This window comes from Neolamprologus brichardi, chromosome 20 (assembly GCF_056152115.1).
Source record: "Neolamprologus brichardi isolate AB-2024 chromosome 20, ASM5615211v1, whole genome shotgun sequence".
In the NCBI taxonomy this organism is placed as follows: Eukaryota; Metazoa; Chordata; class Actinopteri; order Cichliformes; family Cichlidae; genus Neolamprologus; species Neolamprologus brichardi.
The window spans coordinates 25,579,775-25,604,394 of NC_142123.1; the positions used below are offsets into that span (position 1 = coordinate 25,579,775).

The window sequence follows — 24,620 nt, forward strand, 5'->3', positions numbered from 1 at the left end:
TCCACGACACAGTTAGATGTGCATTAAATTTGATGCACACCCCTTAAGTAAATATTGTGTTTTCATTGTTCAATGAAAATGATGAAGATTGATAACTTGGAGAATACTTCCTGTGAGCAGTTTTAATGAGTATTTTGGGGGTTTACTGACTGAATTGCAAAATCCGATTATAAAAGGAGGAGACATGCTTGTTGCTACCAACAAAAATACAGAAGGTTTCTTAATAAGAATCCCGACTCCTGGAATAAATTAAAACCACACAGCTTGCCAGTGATGATAGAATAATTTCTAATGAGGGTAACGAGGGTAATGAGGGAATCCTACTCTTTTGTTTATGAGAGCATTTTTCCTGTAAGGAGGAGACTCATTGGGCAGATGGTTTTGGGGGATCTTAATGAGATACTTATTCATGTCTGATGTCAGAAATCCAAGAGCATGGGGGTGGGGATACCTCGCCGTGCTGGCAGGCAACGGCATTTACAGCAGACTGCAGTGACACTAGTGTTTTTGTTTTTTTGCTAGGGGTCTAGGGTCAATGAAAAAAACAAAACAAAACAAAACAAAAACAAACCCAAACCAAACAACAATTTGTTAGTTTATGTCAAAGAGTTTCTGTCTAACTTCCCCTTTGAGAAAACTGAATGCTATATGTGACTTTGGTGCCTGTTTCCTTTGAAGAATTACCAGATGAGCCAGAGTAAAGGCAGTAATGAATATTTTAGGGGCATCGTCACTCCGGAACAGAAATGAATAGCACATGTGAAACACACACCAGTCCTGTGTCTTCTATGTTACACAGGTCCAAGATGTGTGAAGCGTTGTACACTTAAATTACACAAAATGTGTTTCTGTGAATATTTTTAAGACCAAGATCAACTTGTGGTGTATGGAACAGTTGTAAGTATGTTTGATGTCAAAGCACTTATATATCAAATAAATATCAAATATCAAACTGATCTTTATGAAGAAGTGACCCTGAATATGGCAAGTAAAGGGAAAAATATATAGCCCTTCATAAATTCAGTAAAACATATTTATAGTAAATCTATTTAAAAAGAATAAATCAATCTTAAAACAGTTACTGGTGAATGGTTTGTTACAATTTCTTTTGGTATTGGTTTTGATTTTGTTCATTTTATTAATCATATTATTGATGTATTTGTATCAGTAAAGACTTGCTAGTCGCACTGTGTATTTTTTTGATCGATCTCAAGAAGGTGTTGACAATAACTAATGAGAATTCGACAATTTGATAAAATAGGACCTATCTGAACTTACCACTGAGTGAACAATATACTTCCGCTTGTGAAGAATGTAGAAATTTTAAAGATAAAAATTTAAAGATGTTCGAAGATCATTTTATTTAAGGGCTACCACGACAATATAAACACATATGTATGTAGAACACTGTGTGTTTGTTGGGGTTTTCATGATATGAAATCAAGCATAAATTTAAAAGGTTCTTGAAGATGCAACAGAAAGCCAGGCTCTCTTCATTGTTATGGGGATCCAGTGTGAACCAGGCCGGCCGGCATCTGCTGGATGAGAGGGAAGGAGGGGGGCAGAGCAAGGGAGGGAGGGTGGAGATGCTGAGCTTGTTCACATAATAGCCGGCGGGTGAAGGCGTGGTAACTGTGGCTCGATACGAGGCGTGTGTGTGTGCTACAGTATCCTAGTACCGGAGGATGAACATGGACAGCGGCTGCACGGCGGCTCTCCTCCCTGGTAAAAGCGGCCGTGGAGAAAGCTGAACGAAGCTGATCAATATGCAGGGGAAGCCTCACGTTATCAATACCAAAAGCAGGATATAAGGAGTGCAAAGGTAAGGCGATATGTGGTGCGGTGGGGCAGATTGAACCAGCGTCAATGAGCTGTGAGGAGACAAAAGTAGACTGAGTCATGCCTGCATGTGATGTGAGGAGGGAGCATCAATGAAAATTACAACAGCATGGGTTTGGCTCTCAGCCGCGACCGGTGTGTTTCCTCAGTAAAATCGGGTGTAGTTTTTTCCCTTTTTTGACACATTAAGCTAATCATGGGGCTCAGGTGGAAACCACCCATGTACAGTAGCCTACAGTAGCACATTCATTGTTCTCCCTGCATAGAGGAAACTAGCCCCGGTGGGCTTGTCTCATTATTTGGTACTGTGGGCCCTATAGGCTGCTGATTGTAGAGGATAAGACGATATGAAATGAGATCGTTAGATGCATGTTTAAGTTTAAAAAAGTGATTTATTGGCCACTGGACTGAATGAATGCATCACGCAGAAGCCTATAGCACACTGATTTAGGGAGTGTGACTTGGTGAATAAAAAAAATCCTGGATGAATCATCATTTTACCCAGAACAGCAGCAAATCATGCTTGACCAAAGCAATTATCATTATTTGGTTTTCTCATGTATAATTATCTATTCTCCTGAACATGTGCTACAAGGAGAAAATTTAGCGTGGATTAACAAGGACAATAGACGGTTTGCTACAGTTTCATTTCAAGTATAAGCCGAGATATCTTCCTTGACGCCTCCATGTTACCTTCGAACTTTTTTCTTCTTTTGACTCGAACACTCTGGCTGGAAGACAAGTACAGCTAAACTTGACATTGACCTGCAGATGCTATGTCAGAGGTGAAGGAAGAGATGCGTGTATGGGCGTATTTAAAGCTTCAAGCAGTGTAAACAGTAATTGTTGTTGTAATGGTTGTGTCTGTATGACACACATGTCCAGCATGAAGCTTTGTTGCTTTTCCTATTTGCTGAAGAGGAAATCCTGTGTCATTTATCACCAAAGTTGGTGGGGTTTGTGCATTTTGAACAACGATTTGAAAGGTAAAAGTGTCATAAGATGCCTGGTAAAAACCAACCTGTTTTCTCACATCCTTCTAACTTGTTACTTAGTATGAGAGCCCAATGTGGATGAGATGCTCTTTTCTGCATTTAATGCTTCTAAAAATGTCTCAGCACTCAGTTGGCAGCCTTCCATTTAAGAATCATAGCCTCCTGAGACATCCTGAGAAATGTGCTAAAGACAAAGTGCGAGAGACCTATTTTTGGATGGGCCTTAATCTTATATTGATATGCTTAAGACAGATGGACCAAATTTGATAGATATAATATGGTAAAGTATAGAGCAGCAAAATGATACAGGTCAGCAGGTGAGGTTTTGGGACTTAGTTTGTCCTATGAATAAGTAAAGATGGATTAATAGATTTATAAACAAAAAAAATCTTCTCATCCTTGGCATACTGTGCCATTAATTTGAGATAAAGGTAACAAAACACAGTCTGATTGCAGCTCAGCCCACGTTGCTGTTATAAGGTGATCTTCAACGGGTTACTTTTTTATCCAGATCATTGAAAGTTGGTCATGTTCCATTTTCTCCACCCATGCATGTCTGTGCCTCTGTGCCACATTCCCGTGCTCTGCAGAAAGTCACTGCAGTAGTTTGCAAAAGAAAAGCTCTGCAGTTTGAGATACCAGTGTTGTCAGTGGGGACAGCCTCAAACGAGGGCAAATAAAGGAAACCTCACCAATGTTCACCGCTCACAAGCTAGTCTTTGCTTTTTCCGACAGTCTGTTATGATCTATCTTAAATGCAGAACTGAATTTCTGCATTCAGATTAGTTTTATGATATCTGTAACCTGAGTATGCAAACTATGATTAGGAAAAGTGTAGAGCTTTTCAAACCTTGTGGCAAACAAATGAATTTACAAGATAAAGGGCACAAACTAAAAACACTATCTCAAAATGGTAATATTGCTTCGTTATCTTCATTTGACATTTACATAGCAAGATATTTCAACAGACACTTGACAGATTGCATTTAAATGTAGGCTTTCTAATTATTTTGCTGGCCTTCTGATCTTTTCTCTGACACCTACATAAAGTAACGAGCTCAGATTTTAAGCCAGAAATATTCACACTCTTTTATTTCTAATGAAGCTCTTTTGATGTCTCTTGTCTATGTCTATGTGTCCCTGTAGTGCTTTTCTGCACTAATTTCCTGCATTCTGGTGAAATATTAGACACCAATATGTACCATTTCTGGATTATGTTATGATCCAAATGGTCTTATGTCTGTATAGAAAAATAATTTTGCTTATACTGCAGTATAACACTGATATTTGACCAGAAAGACAAATGAGATAATGTAGATTCATAAGCCTAAGCAGTGATACAGATGGCAGTATGTTTCTGTCCTAGTGTTTATTAGATAGACTGGTGCAGGCCTTCATACACCTATTAATATGAGTTGTTCACTTTGCTCCAGCTGTTTTTTTCTTTTATGAGCAAATACATGCAAAATAGTATTACATATGTATTCATATATATGCCTTTTTTATCTGCTTGTTTTGTATTGGTTAGTAAATCTGAGTATGGTACCTACTAGGCATCGGCTTATGGGATGTGTTTATTTAGGTGACTCTTTTAGTTCAGCTGCAAAGAGCTTTCAGAAAACGACTTGTACACTTATAGCTTTGTTAAAATACAACAAAAATATGTTTAATGCAGACATATTAATATGTTCAATGATTGTTGTATGGTTTCGGTTATGATTTCAAGCACATCGAGCTAGGTTTCAGTTATATTTTACTCATGCACCATCAATTGAAATGCAAATGCTGTCTCATTTTGAAATTGTATAGCTTTTCTTCTTTTTAATAGACACAGTCGTAATTAGTCAAAATCAGTTCTTGCAATAGGAGATGGAACAAAATTTCAAACACTCTGAGCTCTGAAGAGCTTATGAAAGGACAGGACCCGAAACTAAGATTATCCTGGATGTTTAGTATGTTAGTTAGCTTTTCTGCTGGCAGCTTTACCCTGCTGCAAAGAATGCTGCTATACGAATGCCAATATATATATATATCACAGTCTCCTTCTGTAGATGTCCTTTATGGGTTGGAAATAGAAATTCATGCTGCATGATGACATCATTCACATGAATCTGTCCCCTGTGATGCAGCCCGTCCTTGTTGTATCAAAGACATGCTGTGTCATAAAAAATAAAATAGATATTTATCCCAGGTTTTAATAGATCCATAATATCATGAGTCCCATTGTTTTCTTGAATTTCCCAGATACCACAAACAGCCAGACAGGTTCTCTTTGTGAGAAGACGTACACAGATACCATTTGACCACTGATAGTATGAGTTATGGTGAGATATCAGATGAGGAGATAATCCTTTGCTGTATGCTTCGGCCCACTGCCTCTATAACCAGGGTTCACTGCTCTGTGCTTGGACCTCTTTTTTTTTTTGACTGATATAAATACTCATTAAAAATCCCGTCAGGTTTGTTTCTTTAGGAGCGTTCAGAGAATACTAAAACAAATGATTCCAGTGATGTATTTTTAATCATTTAATTTATCCATTTCTATTTCAGACAGTCTCTGAAGTCATCAAGGGTCATCAACAAGAGTACTTCACAGATTTAGTATTATATATAACACTATCATATAGCAACAGATAACTTCTTTCCCACTGACACCTACATAAGCCAACTGCTGGTTCTGTTAAAGATCCAAGTATGACATGCTGGCAGTGGGCTAAAGGAGCCCAGAGTAAAGACAAGAGGTGGGCTACAGATGTTTGGTCACTTCTATTTAACTCCCCCACCTCCCCTGCCCCCAGATTCTCTTCCCTTTCAGACTTGTAATCTTCAGTCCCAGACGATGCTGATTCAAGTCACATCAGTGGAAGACATTTATCCGACTTCACACACAGCTCTCTAGGCGTGACGTTTTTTTTTCCTATATATGCCATAGCATTCCCCAAGTCCCGTAAATGGAGATTATCTGTAAAGTCAGTAGAGTTCTCAGCTGCAGAAAATGATCTGATACATCGTCATAGCATTACAGAGGAACTGTAATTGAATTCAAAACACTGAAGTTAGTGTGTTTCCCTTTGCCGCTACATTGTATTGAATGTCACATCCTTTTTGTAGCAACTTGAATTCACAGGCAGATTTCATTTTTGTTCCTTTAGGCTTCATGTGTCTGTACCTGTACCTGTAATTGTATTTTGGAGTTCATAAGTTTTTTTCCTTATGTTTATATGCAACACATATGAAGTAAAATAGTTTGGAAAAATGCACATAGAATAATAATTTCTGTCAATTTACAATCGTACCAGGTGGCTTCATGTAAACACAGACACTTGTGTGTGATACCAACCTTCATCAATAATGCATGAATACAGGAAACTAAGATAAGATGTGCTGGAGTCTGGACATGACATTTAACCAGTGTGCTGTATTAAATACTGACAGCCAGTTTACTCAGGAGACAGAGAAATTCTCCTGTTGGCTATTGTACAACTTTCAAGCTTGACATTTTCACTGTCGAGTATATAAGACAAAAATTAACAGCATTTATTTTCAGTTTCTCATTACCAGAAGGGCTACATCTCATCATCTGAATGTCTTGCCGCAACATACATGGGTAGTCTTTGTTAACAGTTGTAGCAGCATATAAGATGGAGGCCACATCTGCACCATCTCCAAGTCTCTGCTGGGACATTTTATTGTAGCATGCATACATCTGAAAAGCTTGCCTTTATACCAACCTCAGGCTCCCAGACTAAAGCAAAACCTGCAGCCTGGGGCACCATACTCAGCCAGTGCCTGTCCAGTCTCTAGAGAGACAAACAAAAAGACTGACAGTTCTTTGATGTCTGTCTGCCATGCCTATTTTTACACAACGGTTCAGTGCTTGTCTTAGCACCACGGGGTTCAAGGTTGCCCTTTTATTTGATTTTATTCACTGAATGGGTTACGTTTGGTTGACCTCATAGAGCTGTCCGCTGGTTCATAAAAATGTATACATTATAGCATGAAATGTCAGATGAAGGTTTGTGCATATAGTTATTTCATAACCATTGGTTTGAAATCACAATCCTCGCTGTATCTCAGTTGTGTTTAATTCTTTGAAAAACTGAAGGGTTATCTGGGATTGCTGGGTCGGATTTAAATAACAGTTCTTGTACTGATTACAGCTTTCAGATGATTAATGGTGTAGATTCCTAAAAATAATCAATCCTCCACCCAGTCACTTCATTTATATTCCATAATAAGTGTATGCCATCCCAAATGAATATGACTCTCAGCTGCTCATCTAATAACTGCTCATAAAAATTCCTCCGTGAAGCATGGCTGTTTAAGAAGCTGTTTTCTACTTATAAACTTCTTTACATTAAGCCATGATATTTCTTGCACCCTCTAGTGGTCAGTGCCTTTGCTGTACATGTCAGCATACAGTAATGTCCTGCTTATTACAAAGTGCGTGACCCCCCCAGTATGATATAGCCACAACTTAATAAAGCTTCGATCAATGCAATAATCCCCTCATGGCTGTCACAAGCCGCACACTCCAAATTAATTGGATTTATCGAACGTGCACTTTTACTTCAAGCCATGAAAGACAATTTATGAAAGTCACATTATTCAGCCGCTGGAATTGGCAAAGCAGTCTTTAAAAGACTAATTTAATGAAGTGACTTGGAGTATGCTTGTCATTCAGAAATCAAGGCAATTTTTTTGGGTCCTATGAGAAAAAAGCATCCAGAGGAATGAGAAAGAATGTAAAGTAGAAACTGGCACTTTGGGGGAATTTCTCCTGCTTCTATTGGCAGATAACGTCTCTCAGTTACAATGTAGTGGAGAAGGATGCAGGAGAAGCCTGATATCTAGATTCAGACCCCTTCGGGTAACAGACACACTGCTGAAATAAAAGTGAATTAGTCTGACTTAACAGACGATATAGACGTGGTTAACCGCTTATAGTTCTTGTGTGACCCATTTTGTTCGTATTAAGAACCAGAGCGTACTAAACTGTGGTCAGCCATCTGACTCAGCCTCCCCCCCCTTAGGTCAGCTGTTGATTTCACACTCTATAAGCCCACAGTAGAGGCCTGGCTCCTCACTCAAATAACCTATGGAACAAGTTGCTGTTTACACCTGATGATCTGCTGCTGATGCTCAGTCAGAGCCAACAATTTCATGGTCTGGATCCACGAGAAGAAACGTATTAAAGATGATATCTAGTCAGGGATGCATCCACACCTGCACTCTCCCTGGAGAGGTTTACCAGGTACAGCAGCTGCGTGTTTTGCTACAAATGTTAGAAGTTGCGATCAGCCTCATTCTGTCAAACAAGGAGGCCACTGGATCTATCTAGTGTACCTTTTTCAGTTTCTGAGGATGTTTTGTTGAAAAACTGGTTAACCTCAATCTGTCATTTTTGTGTTGTTTTTAATTTATCAAATGCACAGTGCTTTCAGTGTTTCCTGGTCCAGGTCAGTCTAACTTTATCTTTACAAAAAGGGTGGGTTTTTTTGAAGCGCAAAAATGCTATTAAGTCAAAATATGATATGAAGTTGAATTAGTTTTGCTTTGATTTGCTATGAACACATTTTTGCTTTTTGTAACTTGATTTTACTCTTTTGGCAAAAAGGTAGAAAATTTATTATAGTGGAAGAATAAGTCATTTTTTATTTGCAGTCAAGATGGTAAAAAAATGTAATTAGATTTTATTTGAAATCTTTATAATTATCCAAGAATGTATCAAACCATCATTCAGAGAAAATGCACTGTAGAACTTTTACTCTAATATATATTGTATTTAAGAGTTAAATTAGTGTTGTATAAGCTTGACGTAAAGAAGTAATGTGTGAGATTTTGTAAATTTTCTGTGCAAAATCTGAACCTGCAAAGTTGCAGTGATTATAAAAGAGAAGTTGATCTTGGTAAGTGGCACACAGCAACAAGAAATAAAAATACTCATAAAATGATTTTGTTGGAAAAGCTGTGCAACTAAAAGCTAAACGTGAAAGGTTCAAAATGTAGGGACTTCAAATCCCTCCTTTGGTTACTATGGCAACAAATCCTTGACACAATGGTTTTATTGTAACAAACAACGTCAGTGTCGTGTTTTTCTTTTTTTCCCCTTGAGACGGATCATTGTGCTTACTACCTTGGCCTTTGCTCACTTTGTCTTTTGTAAATACGTTAACTGTTAAATGCCAGATGCCATCATGGTAAAAAACAAAAAAACAAAAATTCTACTAACACATGAATATCTTGATATAACTGTCTCTTGTGTTTATGAAAAGCTTTCACAGACCTTGAACTTCCTTTTATCTCCCCCTACAGATGACTGAGGGCAAACTGTGCCAAGTGCACTTATTGGATGACAGGAAGCTAGAGCTGCTGGTTCAGGTACAAAAAACTAAAATCAATAGTTTTTGTAATAATTAAAATGGATCCAAGAATTCTGTGATTTATATGCATAATGTTAAAAGGACTTTGGGTAATCACCTATGCTTACTGCAGTTCCAATTAGCTCACTGGAGTGCTTCATCATCTTAACGTAGTGAGTAGAAGCTGAACATAATGAAGCATTTAGCAGCTGAAAAGCTGAATATTTTTCTCCTACGCCTGTGAAGCTAAAATTTGAAATAGTGTTTAAGGTAATGACAAGTGGACTTATATAGTACAGGTGGCCCAAAAGAGTCACAACTGTCAACTAAAGTTTTCCTTAAAAAGTAATGACATATCAAAGGTGTGTTCACAACTTATTTTCCGCTGCCCCCAAGTGGACGAACTCCAATTTATTGCATGTTCCCTGAGCAGTTGGACTCCCTCTTTAGCTAAATAAGCTAGGTGTCTGTACTGTGAAAACATCCAGGGCATAGCAAATGCAGGGTTCCTCAGGATTGTGGTTTGATACCCAGGTCTGGATGTCAGTGTCCTTGTGAAATTGTGTGTAAACCACTATGAGTGGTCAGTAAGACCAAGAAGGTGCCATATAGACGCTGTCTATTTACCATTAAATAGTATATTGTCTCGTCAGCACTATTCTATTCTTTTCTTTTAAAAATTGTGTATAATTTTGATTAAAGTAGTTGTTTATATCTACGACTTCCTTCTCAGCCGAAGCTTCTGTCTTATGAACTCCTTGACTTGGTTTCCTCCCACTTCAACCTCAAAGAGAAGGAATTTTTTGGTCTGGCCTTTTTTGATGACAAGTATGTAAATTGCAGTGTTTATTTTTTTTTCAGTGATATGGATATTTTTACACGTGTGCAAGTGTATGTTGGCAGATGATTACAAAGCGCAGCTTTCTGATGTTACAGTTTGTTTACTTTTGCAGTGGCCAGTGTAAGTGGTTGCAGATGGACCGCAGAGTCCTTGATCACGACTTTTCAAAGAAGCCCGGGCCCATTGCCCTGAATTTCTTGGTCAGGTAAGAAATTCTTGTTTCATGCAGAACCCAGGTTCTCCAGCAGGGTGCAGTACTTTGTTAACGTTGCGTTTTATAGTTTAGTCAAGAAACTAACCAGAGATTTTTATAGAACTCATTTGTGATAAAGCTGATGGTATAAATCAGTGTTTGGAAAGTCTTTGACTGTCTTTTATGGGGTTTTTTTTGTGTGTATGCATTTGATTTCACCTTTCATAGGTTTTATGTGGAAAACATAACACAACTTAAAGATATCATAACAGTGGAGCTGTTCTACCTGAATGCCAAATCTGCTGTCTACAGTGTAAGTGCTTTCTCTTATTTTTACTCGATTTTGAAACATAGCAAAATGATCCTGCTATTTTCATCACAGCTTGTGATGATTCATTGTCTCTGGACCCTCAGCTCAGCAGACAATAGCTGTAGGGCACACTTTTCTTACTCTGCTAGCTGGAATGTAAAACAGACAGCGTGAGAGAGTAGGATAATACAGGGGCTGATTTGAAGAATAAGCAGAGGCTACAGTAGGGCAACGCAGAGCAGATTCTATGTTTGGATCTGGAAAGCTTTCTCTCCACAGGCTTCCACTTCTGAATCATATTTATTTATTTATTTTTGTTTGTCTATTATGTCTCTCAGGGGATTATTGAAGTGGAAAGTGATAACGTCTTCAAATTAGCTGCAAATGCCTTGCAGGTTAGTGCTTTTAATAGCCTCGTAAACATGCATTAATTGCCACATCTAAAAGCATGCCATCTAATAAGATATATGATCTGTTCATCACCAGGAGGCTAAAGGAGACTATACAAGGTAAGAGCAGCATAATCAGCTGGTTAAGAAGTATTTAACATCAGCAGGAGGAGTTAATAGTAAGCTCTTAGCGAAGACATTCAATAGGTCACTTGTTTCTCCAGTGCAGACAACAAAAATCAATAGCAGTGTTATGTGAGGCTCACCACATAGTGCTGAGCAGCTAGCACCAGGCAACTAATGAATCTCAGAGTGCTGATAGAAGCTAAGTATTGCAGAGTAGATACACCTTTACGATGTACACAGTAACGGATAGCTGTGTTTAACTGTGGTGGCTTTTGCTATTATACTTGGTGCTTTCAGAGGTAATACTGCATGTTATTGTGCATGTTGGCACTGGTTTTGGTCAGCTGATGAAGTATGATGGTGTAGAAATATTTCTTCATGTCAGTATGTTCTGTATCATAGTTGCTGCTAAGGCCACAGCTGTTTCTGAGGACACAGTGGTTATATGTTCACTATTTCCTCTGGGATTTAGGGTGGATTTAACTTTTAGGGCAAATTTCATACTCACTTTAAAATCTTGACATGGGTATTGGGAATATAGTATTTTCTAGGTAGATCCCAATATATTTAGAGCTATTTTGAAATTTTGCTTTGTAGATTAAAAGAAATTATATATATAAATATCACCAAAAACAAAAATCAAAAACACCACCGCGTTCACATCCTGTACTAGAATAAAAGTGATACAGTGAGAGGTGTTAGGAAGATTCACTACTACTTATGTCAAGATTTTTAAATCAACTTCCAAAACAGTTACATTTTTCTTCTTTTCCGTTTTAGTGATGAAAACACTCGAGCTGATTTGAAGAAACTACCTACTCTTCCCACCAAAGTACTCAAGGAACACCCATCTCTTGCATACTGGTAAGTTCACAGGAAATCATGTTTTTACATTCAGCAACAAAGTGCATAAAGCCCGTAAACAGACAAAATACTGTAAGACATTAGTAAAATCTTAAGTTTACAGGTAATAAAAGCTTCATATTCTCATTTTGGACTCTACCTTTGCATGATCCTTGTATACATTATACTGGGCCTATATGGACACTACTGGGTCATCGTTATGTCTGAAAAAAACCAATTTTAGCTCCTCTCTGTTTAAGGTCTTCTTTCCTTTAAGCAAGCTTTCTTCTGATTGGCTACGCCTCACAAACAGAAGAACAGGAGTTGGGCGGGGCTCCAGGGTTCCCAGCCAGAGCTGTGTGCCTGAAATGACCATATTACGGATATCCGCTGTAACTTATGTCATATAGAGCCACAGCCAAAAGTCTGAAACTGTGTTTATGTATGCTAATATATAGCATATAGTATACATGCCAACACTGTTAAATATAAGCATCCAATACAGAACATGATAATAAACATAATAACTCTCCTTTAATTAATTTGAATATGTAAAGAAACTTGTAGAATACCATATATACTTGTCTTTTAACAATCAGTTGATCAATTACATTATAACAATTTGTTTACACCTCAATTTATCTTTCCCCGGCTAACTATATTGCCTTCTCATTTATGCAACATTACAGTGAGGATCGAGTTATTGAATATTATAAGCAGCTGAAAGGTGTTTCTCGAGGACAGGCCATTGTGCAGTAAGTAATTAAATTGTGTTGCTACACGAGTAAGAGGAAGACAGTGAATCTTTTTAGGCTTTAAATTCATTAATCTTACTCTCACCTCCATTAGCCCTCTCCCCATCCCTTTCCCTCTCTGGCACGCCTTTTCTCATCATCTGATAGAAATCAATAGCTCCCCTTCAGTTGCAGCGAGATCACACTGATTCACTAAACAGAGATCAGATTCCCACATTTGAGATGTTCAAAAGCAGCTGGAAGTTTGAATAAATGTTTTTTGTTCCAGGTATCTGACGTTGGTGGAATCACTGCCAACGTATGGCGTCCATTATTATGAGGTTAAGGTAGGCCTTTTTGTGATTAATATGACATGACAGCTGTTGCACCTGGAACTGTGTCAACCATAGGAGCTCTGTTCTTGCCTTACAGGATAAACAGGGGATCCCATGGTGGCTTGGAATCAGCTATAAGGGCATTGGCCAGTATGATCTCCAGGATAAATTAAAACCTCGGAAGGTAAACACTCCCTGGAGCTCGATCTTTAAAATGGCTGCTGCTTTTTCTCTGCTCCACTAATCTGACTGTGAACATGATAGCACAAGGCATGTGTAAGGACTGCTGCTGTTGCACACGGCGTGTTAATTCACGCATCATCTGTTTCACTTGAGCAAAAGGCTGAGCTTCAGCTGTGCCAGACAAGGCTAGACTTGAAAAGAAAAAGAGCAAACTCTCGGTGTAGATTAGGCTGTCACTTATCCTTAATGAGGTTAGTGAGTTTTGAATAACTCTCTGGAGAATCATGGAGACAGTGCGAACTTGCTTTTCCCGTTTCATTGGTATTGTTTTAGTTGTGGGTTGACAGGAGAAACACCCATATGAGTGATTTGTCAGCTATGTCTTCCACTAGGTGACTTCAGTGCATCCCAGTGCAGCGGGATGCAGACATGCACCAAACTGCTATTACGATAGAATGTGAAGGTTCAGTGCAATTTGCATTAAATCACTAGCAATGCCTTCCTGTTAAATCTCTGTATTGCTCAACATGATGCAATCCATCACTGCCTGATGCATTGCAAAACTGTGCAAGCTGACAGCTGCAGGGTGTGCTTTCGAGAGGGAAAGAGGGTGTCAGCTCGTGATGTCAAAGAAAGAAGGGGTTGGATTTGGGCGTTAGCCTGCATGTTCGCAGAATACCTGAGGAGACAAGTTAGGAGCTGACAGGAAGACAGTACAAACTATGTTTTTGTATTGACAGCAAAGCCAGGGAAGACTTAATAACTTTACACACAGGACGTGTGAGGATCTATTATTCTGGTAAGGCTAAATACTACACGTCTTTGTCTTGCCAACTTTGAATGTATTTTATGACTTAAATATTTATCACCCTTTGAAATGATTTGGTTTACGCAAACCTGAGCGGACAAAACTCTGTGTAAGCTTTTGTTTGTGTCTCATTCGGATCTTGTCCAGACGTACAGTGAGTCAGAAACCTAAATGGATTGATCATATTAAGCTGTTGTCAGTGAGCACCTGGTTGATAGGGGGATGGAAATGATGAGTGTTTATATGACGACCCCTTATGGTATTCTTCTCTCTCCAACACCTGTATTATTGCAGACTTTGCATGCCAGGTAGACAAGACTTTAATCACAGTTTATGTTACAGTCTGGCTTTTTAATAACTGTGGGTGAAACAGACTTGAGAAAACACCTGCTCAACAAAGTTTTTTTGATATTAGTCATGACCATCATGGTTATCGTGTTCTAGGTGTTTTTGGAAAAAGAAATACATGAAGAATTTTTTTTATATGAAGGTACAACTAGACATTACTCTGTGCATTATCCAAACATCCAAGGTGCTATATTTCAGAGTGTGAACAACACATATGCTTTTCTCTCATTGGGAATGTTTTTTTGTGTTTTTACCACCAGCTGTACCAGTGGAAGCAGCTGGAAAACTTGTACTTCCGTGAGAAAAAGTTTGCCGTAGAAGTTAATGATCCACACAGGTGAGCAGCGGGGGATCCTCGTGTAGAGATGCTTGTTGCTATTTTTACAATGACTGTTTTTACAAGTTGATTATTATGTTGTTTTCATTTTTGTTTAGCTCCTAACACTGATATCATCCATCTTTAGAACATGTATCTAAAAAAATCATCATTTTCACTGCTTTTAGTTTAACTGTGACCAAAAAAGCGTAATGTTTTCCGTGGTTTGTTTAGGAGAGCGGTAACCAAACGAACCTTTGGGCAGACGGGGCTACTCATCCACACGTGGTATGCAAGCCATTCTTTAATCAAGACCATTTGGGTCATGGCTATTAGTCAGCACCAGTTCTACTTGGACAGAAAGCAAAGCAAAGTAAGTGTCAGCTATGAGTCACTGCACGTTTTTATTGCTCTTTGTTTTACATTGTTTTCTTCATTCTTGTAGGCTAAACTCGGAACAACAAGAATTTTAGAGGAAATTGCAATGGACCTCACAGAGCATGGAGGGGCAAAAATAAACAGACTGGGTGACGTGGGCCTTAAGAATAACTTCATAACAGCCAGCAATGGGAGTTTGGTATCTACAGGTTGGTTATAATTATTTTATATAACGAAAGCACATTTCTGTGTAACTTGTTTGTATGGTTTTACATGTAAAACTGTAACTTCAGATCAGATTTATCGTCACAAAGAGCTATAAACATTCAGCTGAATGAGATTTTAAAAGAACAGGTGACACGTGAAGGAGTCACACAGTACACATGCCATGGGTGTGATTTTTATATTAATGGGTGTGTTAGGCTATGTTGGCAATTTCAGTTAGAATTCTGTTTTTCCAGGTTCAGTAGACTCTGAAATGAGTGAAGAGCAAAAGAAGGAAAAACTCACTGAACTAAGAAAAAAGGAACAGGAGATTCAAGATATTTTGGCTAAGAAAACAAAAGAGCTGAAGAAGATCTGCCTGAGAGAGGCGGTGAGAAATCATTTTGTGCTACAGTTATATCGATCTATTTTTTCTCAAAAACTCCCTTTAATAAACCGCTGCTCTGCCGCTGGTAGATTAATTGTTTCTGTTGTTGCACTCACCTCATCTAAGTGTCCAGAGGATTTGTTGTTTTGTGCTTTCAGGAGCTTACCGGCAAACTGCCAAAAGAGTATCCCCTTTCTTCAGGTGAAAGACCACCACAGGTCAGACGGCGAGTTGGCACTGCTTTCAAGTTAGATGACCTTTTTCCCTACAATGAGGTGCGTATTTAACGGCATTTTAAAGCATAAACAATTGGTGTATCTTTTTCAACGCTGTACGCTGAAATTGTTTCACTTTTAGATTTCATTTTTTAGATTTCTAATAATGTCAGCAAATTGCACAGAAAGATAACACCAATATTAACTGAGCGAGGAACGCAGCTAAAGTCTGATGGAGCTTAAGCTTTTCCTTGTAGCTTAGTTTTTTTTTCTCTACGTTATTACAAACCCAACTGCGTGTTACACATTGCAGTGGGTGACTCTGTTGTCTACACAGATACGCTATTTTAGTCTATTCTATTATTTTTTTAAATGAAATTATAATAAGGAAAACATCATCAGCAGTCAGAGCATTACACCTGCAGCGTTTTTTTAAATAATAATTTTAATTAGGTCGACCTGATATGAAACTCTAATTAGATCTATTCTGTAACATGTTCAGTGAGCACATGTATCAAATGGCAGTGATTACTAATTTACTTACATGTACCGGCTGAATATCTGAATGCTTGCTCTCTATTTTTATCTCTGGTTATCACCTACGTTTTCTGATTTATGCAGGATCCCATCCTGAGAAACCTGGAGAGCAGATTTGCCCTTCAGCAGAAGATTGTGGAGGCGGCTAAGAAGCTCGCAAATGAACCAGAACTGTGCAAAACTGTTAAGAAGAAAAGAAGGAGAAACTGTTTGGATGCTATGCATAAACTGCAACAGATAGAGGATGAGATGAACCAGTACAGAATCAAGAAGGGGAAAAAGCCCACACAACGGGCCTCAGTGATCATTGCAGGTACGTTGGAAGATATTTGTTACTGAATGTGTTAGATCGAGTCACAGCAAGCACAAAGTTGTTTTCTTGTCCTGCAGATGAACTCGTTCGTTCGAACTGCAGCTCTCTGTCTAGTCTCCCGTTGGATGATGGTGAGTCAGACATTCTACAACACAGGTGATGCTTTCTTATTATGACCAAACCCAGAAAACAGGAGTGTCATTTTTTGTCACCGTGTTTGTAATCAGATGATTCAGACAGTCTCAGTCAAAGGCCACGCTCACGGTCAGTCCAAGGATCCCCTCAACTAAGTCCAATGCGATCACTGGGAGCAGAATTTGATTTGGAGAGACAGGCATCTCCACGGGATAATCACCACAAGAACCACAACAGGTTGGGATTTTCTGTTCAAACTGTTTGTTGCCTGTGTGAGTCATAGAGTGGAATCTAATTTGTTTTACAGCCTTATATTTTATTTAAAGCTGTTTTCAGAATGAGATGACATCATGCATCGGTAGAGCCCATAGTATTTGTTGTGTCATGTTTGCCTCATTCCTTTCCTCACATTTTTTTACTTCCTTTTTTTTTTAAATCCTGTTTTGATACTGCACCCATTTAGATTAGCTGTTGATGGCCAGGAGGCTTCCAATTACTACCAGAATCCAAGAGAGGTCTCCTCCACCCACAGTAGTCCCTATAAAACCCTTCCCAGACCTCCTAGAGATCCTCGCAGCATGCCTCCCACCCCGGTTATGACCCGCAATGCCTACAGCAGCAGTCAGCTCAGGTGTGATCTTTGTTCCCCTGCCCTGCCAAGCCAGTGTTTATCCTTCTTTATTTTATTTAATCAAACCCTTGCTTCTCTTAATACCCTAACCTTCCACCATGCTTTCACATAAAACCTTAACTTTTATTTTAACACCTAAATCCAAAAATAATATCCCGTATCTTAATCGTGATCTTCTCAAAGACACTTTGAAATTGGTGTCATTTTCCCAGGTTGGAGGGATCTCCTCATTGCTTCAGGCATCGCAGTGGAAGTCTGGAGTCTCAGCCTCGGCTGAGAAAAGACAGAGATTCAGAGAAGCCCGTCTTTATCTTGTCACCAGCCCACCGCAGCAACAGCACAGAGGTATTAGAAGATTGCTCCTCTTACACGAGCCAGTCAAGTCTGGACTACTGCGGGGCTGCCAACTCCCACTACAGTACACTGGACTCCCGTACCTCAACCATGCATCGTCTTCACAGAAAAGTAGAAGTGTATGGTAATACTGGGAGCATGCCAAACTTGGTCCAGCACCATTCTGGTTGTAGTTATTCATGTGAGGCCTCACCACACTATGCACCCAGTGCCTACTATGTTGCCGGCTACCCCTGTCCGGACATGGAGCCTTATGCTAATGGTGCCTATGTATATGAGAATGAAGTCGAAGGCCACTACAACGTCAACCCATCCTACCAAATGAATGGGTATCACGGACATGACAGATTCAGGCACTACAGCAGTGATGGGGCGGATAATCTTTCCCAGAATCCATACGCAACAGTGAGGCCACCACGGACCAGAGAGGGGCCTAGAAATGAGCTCTTGGCCAAGAACATGCAGAAGGCCCTGGTTGCAGAGCACCTGAGAGGCTGGTACCACCGAAACAGAGGCCACAGGGAAGGAGGGAGGGGATTACTGGCTGGATATGACTTTGACAGTGGCTCTCAGCTCAGCTTGGGATATCAGACCATGCCGGCGGCCTTCAGCCACTCGAGCCGAGCCACCTCTTTCTCTTCAGGTACAGTCAAACGCATTAGCGTGAGGGGAACTGTCAATAATAAAATAAAAATCATTTTCAATGTTTATAATTTAGGGAAACATTAGGCTGCTGTTCAGGTTTAATAACATAAAAAAAAAAATCCTAATTACAAGTTAATTGGTCATGTTCTGTAGTGTCACTGATGTTAGGATGTGTAGGCTGCTTTCCTACTCACCGGATTTTTAATTATGTGTTGTTTGTGTATATTTGAGGGGTTTCATTTATTCTATCACAGGGTTTTCTAGGCTGCCATGTGAGAAATAGACCCAGTTTGTGGGTTTAAAGATATACATTCATAAACTAACAAAGTAATAAGTATCACATAGTATTTTGTGTGAGAGAAATACTATAGTTTTTGAGGCTTTTGAGACATTGTGCACTCCAGCATTATTTGAGTGTTCATGCTTTTCTCTTCTTTTCAGTTTCCTCAGCAGAGAGCACAGGGAACTGGCGCAACCAGCTGGCAGTCGGCCTGACAGAGTTTGATGCACCTGACACACCTCAGTACCCTCATCCTGGAGCTTCAGCATCCCTGTACAACCGCAGTCCCACACATAACAGGTGAATGCTTCAGTTCACTGAATCTCTACACTGAGGCTATGGTTATAAATAAAGTCAATAGGTTACAGTCAGACAGTCATAATCATTGGATTAAACTAAAATGCTGATTGTTACTTTCTTAACACAATGGTAGGCGGGTACCCTGCCGCTCCTCTACATCTGGATGATACATGTATTTTTCTGCATTCTTTTGCTTTTCTTTTAAAGAGCGGTTTTATTTTATGATTGTATTCTGCCAGCGTGATCTGTTCTCCTTCCTCTCGTTACTTGGCTTATGCTCTACGCTCATGTGTGCAGAAATTCTCCAGAAAACAAAGAGTCTGACACAATGCCCCAAAAATGTGAGTCAGTAGATGTGGTTGGCGCTGAGGCAACTAGTGCAGCTGAACCATCAGACAACCTTTCTAGCACTTAAGGGTGAGACCAAACACAGCGGGCCACTTTGTGTCGTGTTGCCAGTCGTCTCCATTCCGACATCCCGTCGTCATCCGTGTTATTCGTGTACAGCTCATTCATATCATCTATTTTTTTTACACTGTGTTTTGCTGTTTTTGAGGCTCCATTTTTTCAAAAATGCATCAGTCATCATGATCAAGGCCATGCACCTAATATATTAAGGCAAAAAGGATTATTACATGTTTAGATACATAATAAAACTACCCGAATGCAGAAAACAGAAATTCAGTCTTTTTGTAGCAGTGAAGGAAACTCGGGAGATAAAAGCTTAGCAAGCCTTATCAAGATGAGATTATGAACATCTGAAAGGCAGTCCATCCTAACAGCTGAGATATTTAAGTCTGGACAAAAGTGACCAAACAACCAATACTGTCTCTCCTAAAGTTATATTGCCAGAGTGAAAAGGCCTTGCCATTTACTCCATAAATGGCCTGCATTTCCATAAAGCCCTGGTCATGTTGTATGCCTTCAAAAATATGGTGGACTTTAAAGTGCTATGTATTTCCATTTCCATCCATCAGCTTTATTTAAAATGTCAGCCTTGTTTCTTGTTCTCAAATAACTACTACAGTGGATCTTACCTAGTCTTGTGTTATTGCCTGTACAGATTTTACCTTGATGGGAGCTACATGAGCATCCACTGAAGAGGACCAAACCAAACTGTGGCACAAATAAAGCCATAGCCAGCAGCACATGAAGGGAATGGAGTGGAAACGCAGGCTTTACACAAATGTTTTTGGCTGCCATAACCTCGTCTTTGAAGGTGTTTTCTCGTTTTGGTTGTGGCAGAGAGGTGTAAACCGTCCTCATGTTGTCGTAATCTCTAAACACAGTGATGACACTCTTGAATGATTTTCCCATGTGCCTTGGATTGGATGAATTGTACAGGCAGATGAGAATGTGTCAAGAAACTTTAAAATGTTGCACAACCACACTGGATTCAAACCGTACTGTGTATTAAAAGATAACAAAGCTAACAAACGTGTTTTTACTCAATCCACCACCATGTGTTTTAACAGAAACTAGCTACTGCCTTATACAAATCAGTAGGTTATAGAATAAAAACAAAAAACAATTGCCACTTTTCTCTCATGATAAATGATAAAACTCATCTTAAATATAACATCGAGATTGAAGGCAAAGCTTGGGCATGTTTACAAGTGTGACATGACAAAAGCTGGGTTAATCATCATTAGAACAGGCTGTGTATTTAATGACGCTCCATTTCTTTAAATCAGAATGTATCATGTCAATATTGTTTATAGAACCATTAGTCTTTGTTAGTGCTTTATTGTGTTTTAAAATGCATGGTGAGAAAATTGATTTTTTTTTTTATTAAAAAAAACAAAAACAAAGTTCAGACTTTTTTATATTAACAGAAGACCACTGCCATAAAACATATCCATTTCTCATTGTTTTCTCACACATTTGTACAGTCAGTGTGTAGTTACATGTTGTTAGATGTTGTCATAAAATATTTTCCACTCAAATAAAAGGTGAATAAACATATGTGTGACACAAATATGCCTGCTGTCACTTTCTTTGTGAAGCTTGCACAGTTCTTAATGGTTGAGTTCTGCTAAGAACACCAAGAATCATAAGGAGACTAATCCCAGCCTCTTATCTGTCCAACAAACATAGACTAAAACCAGGCTGTTAGCTAACTGCAAATCAGCTAGCCAGAAAATATTTGTATCCCAGCACTTGTAAAGATTGGTAATTACTTTCATCGTTATTATTGAGATAGTTAACTAGCTCAACATTTTGAGTAAATTTTAGAAATTTTGAGTTAGTAAGCTAAAAAGCTGATATTTAAAGATATTAACCCAACATTTGCTTGAGTGGGATAAACAATTTTTTCCTTACAATAGAAAAAGTGCCCATTCAAAAGTGTACAAACAACAAAGGACTCCTCAATAAAGAAGATAACTGCAAATCTTCACTCTGAAAGGAGTTTTTATGTTTACGTGTGGATGAAAGGCGAAAATGTATAGAAAAATATACTATCTAACGGTGGGTTAGGTGTATACAAGGCCTAAAGTGATTGTGATAATGAACCCCTGAAAACAAGCTAACTCTTTTGGCTCATGGTTTGTTTGTTGTGTAACTCTGGGAGGAGCTCTGTTTGCATGGGACATGTTAGCCCTCCCGCTAGGCCTGTAAAAATATCCCACCTGCTGCAGTCAATCCAGCGTTTTCCTTTTGCCTGAAGCAACTGTCATCTCAAAAGATTGTGATGACCAGGGCAGCTGGCAGAAGGGTCTGAAAAAAGAATGTTAGCATGTCTTTCCCCTGTTGGTACCGTAAATATCTTCCATGTAGTTCACTGGGTTTATTTTAGTCCGTGAGGCAGGATCAAACGGTTTCTAGCTAAAGTCAAAGTCAGAGGCTTCCCAGTTTGCTCTGTGTTGAGTCAGAGATTGGATAAAAAGTTGTTTTTTGCCTTGATATCGACAGGAAAACACAACTTTAAAACTTCAGTGCAAATATGTCTAACGGCAGAGACCTTGAGGATCTCAATGAAGAGGACATTGATGAGGATGAAATCCTTGCAATGCTTTCGCCTGAGGAGCTTAAGGAGCTTCAGAGTGAGATGGATGTTATTATTGCACCAGACGAGAGTGTCCCAGTAGGACAGAGACAGAAGGACCAGACAGAAAAACCTCCGACAGGGACGTTTGACCACAGATCCCTAGTTGATTACCTCTACTGGGAGAAAGAGTCTAAACGTATGCTGGAGGAAGAAAGAGTGCCTGCTACTCTCCTGCCCAGTGAGGTAAGAGATAACTCTAGCAAAGGTTCATGTACAATTCAGTTTTTGGTGCATACCATTAATGTCATAGTTCTAATCTTAATGTCCTAATGTACTGTTTAGAAAACCTTGAGGGAGGAATCTGAAAAGAAAGAAAAAGAAGAAAACGCAGGATGTGGCAAATATGAGGTGTATGAAGTGATAGAGGAAGTCACTGAAGAAGAAGCTGCAGATTGTGAAAATGGAGAGGAAATTATAGAGGAGATTATTGAGGAAATTGTTGAAGAAGTTGATGAGAGAGATGAAAAGGACAAAATAATAGATGTGGGAAAAGAGACAGAAACGAAGCAACTTGCTGAAGTCCAACCTGAAAATGCAGGTGAACACGCAGAGCCTCTGGATATCACAGAAAAAGCACCAGGAAAAAATACAACTGACAGCCAGCCTTTTTCAGACACAAAGGAGACTACTGAGACCTTAGCTCTGAAACACAACACTGAAGAGAAAGAAGGAAATAAAAGTACAAAATGTTTGCCTCCCCAAGAGGCTCCAGAGGAGCCAGAAACAGTCGAGCCCAATGAGAAGCTTCCAGAGAAAGAAGAGAGAAAAATAGGTAAACTGAAAATTCCGAAGCTTTCACTCAATAATATAAAAATTACATCAAGACCTTCAGGAAATGATACAAACTTGGAGTCGACACTTGATAAGATCCGCAAAAACAACCCCTCTATCACTGAGGTAAACCTCAACAATATAGAAAACATTCCCAAAGAGATGCTCGTGGACTATGTCAACGCCCTGAAGAAGAATAAATATGTTAAAACATTCAGTTTGGCCAACACTGGTGTCGATGAAAATATTGCTTTCAATCTAGCCAACATGCTACGAGAGAATCGCAGCATTACGACTTTAAACATTGAGTCAAACTTCATAACTGGCAAAGGCATCGTTGCCATCATTCGCTGCCTCCAGTTCAATGAGACTCTCACAGAGCTGCGTTTTCACAACCAGAGGCATATGCTAGGTCATCATGCAGAGATGGAAATCTCTCGCTTGCTCAAGGCCAACAACACCCTTCTGAAGATGGGCTACCACTTTGAACAGCCAGGGCCCAGGATGGTAGTGACCAACATTTTAACAAGGAATCTGGACCGTCAGAGGCAGCTGAGGAAGGAAGAGCAGAGGCAGCAACAGCTAAAGCAGCAGAGGGAGCTGATGCAGATGTATGAGAGCAGTCTCAATCTACCTCCTGGTTTACTTGAGATGCTGGGATACATACCACCCATAGAATTCCTACAGGAGCATGGACTTGCCCCACCCTCATCAGAGCTGAATGCTGATGTGCAAACACAACACCAGACAGAACAACCAGAGCCCCAGAAGAAGATCAAACACAAAAGCATTCCCAAACAACCCAGTGATGAACCAGCAAACCCATTAAAGGATGTCCAGCTGAGGAGAACTCCTAAAAAACGGGATCCTTTATTCGAGCTGGACCCAAGAGATGATAGAAGATCAGAGAGGGCAAGCTTTCAACTGAGGAAGACTCCCAAAGTGAAGGATACAGGCAGTGCAGGGAATGAGGATGAAACGGCCAACCTGACTGACGTGATCAAGTCTTTAAAACCTGTCCCTCGCAGACGATTACCTCCAAAGGTTGACGTCACACCTCGTGATCAGCTCCTAAATGATATCAAAAAGAGCAACGTGGCTTATCTCAAATCTGTGAGTACCTTAGAATCAGTATTACCTGAAATTACATTTTTTTAATTGCTCAAAAAGTGGAACAGTGTTCAAGCTCACAAAACAGACGAGCATTTATCATAACACTTTCATTTTTTGAAGGTGTTTTAATAGAGCATGATTGTCCTAAAAAGCAAACTAAACCTGCTGTTCTTTTCCTTTGTTGCTTCTCACAGGTGCCTCTCCCTAAAGCCCTGGAATCAAGTGAAACGAGTCTCCTGTAAGGCGCTGCTGTTTCTTCACCATAGTATTTGTTTTTATTACACATGCTCAGTATTAGTCACTTCAAATGAACAGTACAAATTGCTACTGAACTTTAATTACCTAGAGAAAAATACTGGTTAGTTCTGTTTTATTTCAATACGTGATATAGTCTTCGCAAAGTCACAGCAATTAAAAACACTGACTACAGCCAAATATCGTGTATTAATTCTACAGTAAAGCGTGTTAACCTTTCATAATTTGAAAGCTCTTCTGAATACAGTGCATGGTTAAGAAAAAAAAGTGTATTCACACAGTATTTGTTCATGATGTCTACATATACAACAATTTCTCTAATCTTTGTGCTTAAAATGAATTAGCAAGCGTGTCTGATTAAATGTTTGTGACTTAATCATTTTGCTATTAAAAAATATAAACCTTCCACTCTTTGCTGGGGGATGTTTTT

General features: G+C 39.3%; 2 protein-coding genes across 4 annotated transcripts; both read left to right on the plus strand.

Annotated features, from left to right (window-relative positions):
* Window positions 1-1,624: 1,624 nt before the first annotated feature.
* frmd4bb (FERM domain containing 4Bb) lies at window positions 1,625-20,980 on the plus strand. Of its 3 annotated transcripts, XM_006794216.3 has the most exons (24): window positions 1,626-1,822; window positions 9,150-9,215; window positions 9,930-10,024; window positions 10,150-10,242; window positions 10,459-10,543; window positions 10,879-10,935; window positions 11,027-11,049; window positions 11,836-11,919; window positions 12,588-12,653; window positions 12,922-12,979; window positions 13,065-13,151; window positions 14,567-14,643; window positions 14,857-14,995; window positions 15,068-15,209; window positions 15,462-15,595; window positions 15,751-15,867; window positions 16,429-16,657; window positions 16,735-16,788; window positions 16,885-17,029; window positions 17,256-17,423; window positions 17,636-18,420; window positions 18,864-19,002; window positions 19,300-19,419; window positions 20,066-20,980. In XM_006794216.3, the coding sequence occupies exons 2-23, from the start codon at window positions 9,150-9,152 to the stop codon at window positions 19,415-19,417; spliced, it is 2,961 nt and encodes a 986-aa protein (XP_006794279.1). In that variant the 5' UTR covers window positions 1,626-1,822; the 3' UTR covers window positions 19,418-19,419; window positions 20,066-20,980. The 3 variants fall into 3 exon arrangements, with proteins under 3 accessions (XP_006794280.1, XP_006794281.1, XP_006794279.1); XM_006794217.3 differs by lacking the exon at window positions 19,300-19,419 and having other exon boundaries at window positions 1,625-1,822; XM_006794218.3 differs by lacking the exon at window positions 17,256-17,423 and having other exon boundaries at window positions 1,625-1,822.
* Window positions 20,981-21,678: 698 nt separating this feature from the next.
* lmod3 (leiomodin 3 (fetal)) lies at window positions 21,679-24,596 on the plus strand. Its single transcript, XM_006794215.2, has 3 exons — window positions 21,679-22,234; window positions 22,334-23,935; window positions 24,130-24,596. Exons 1-3 carry the CDS (start codon window positions 21,947-21,949, stop codon window positions 24,175-24,177), a joined length of 1,938 nt encoding a protein of 645 aa, XP_006794278.1. The 5' UTR covers window positions 21,679-21,946; the 3' UTR covers window positions 24,178-24,596.
* Window positions 24,597-24,620: the final 24 nt, after the last annotated feature.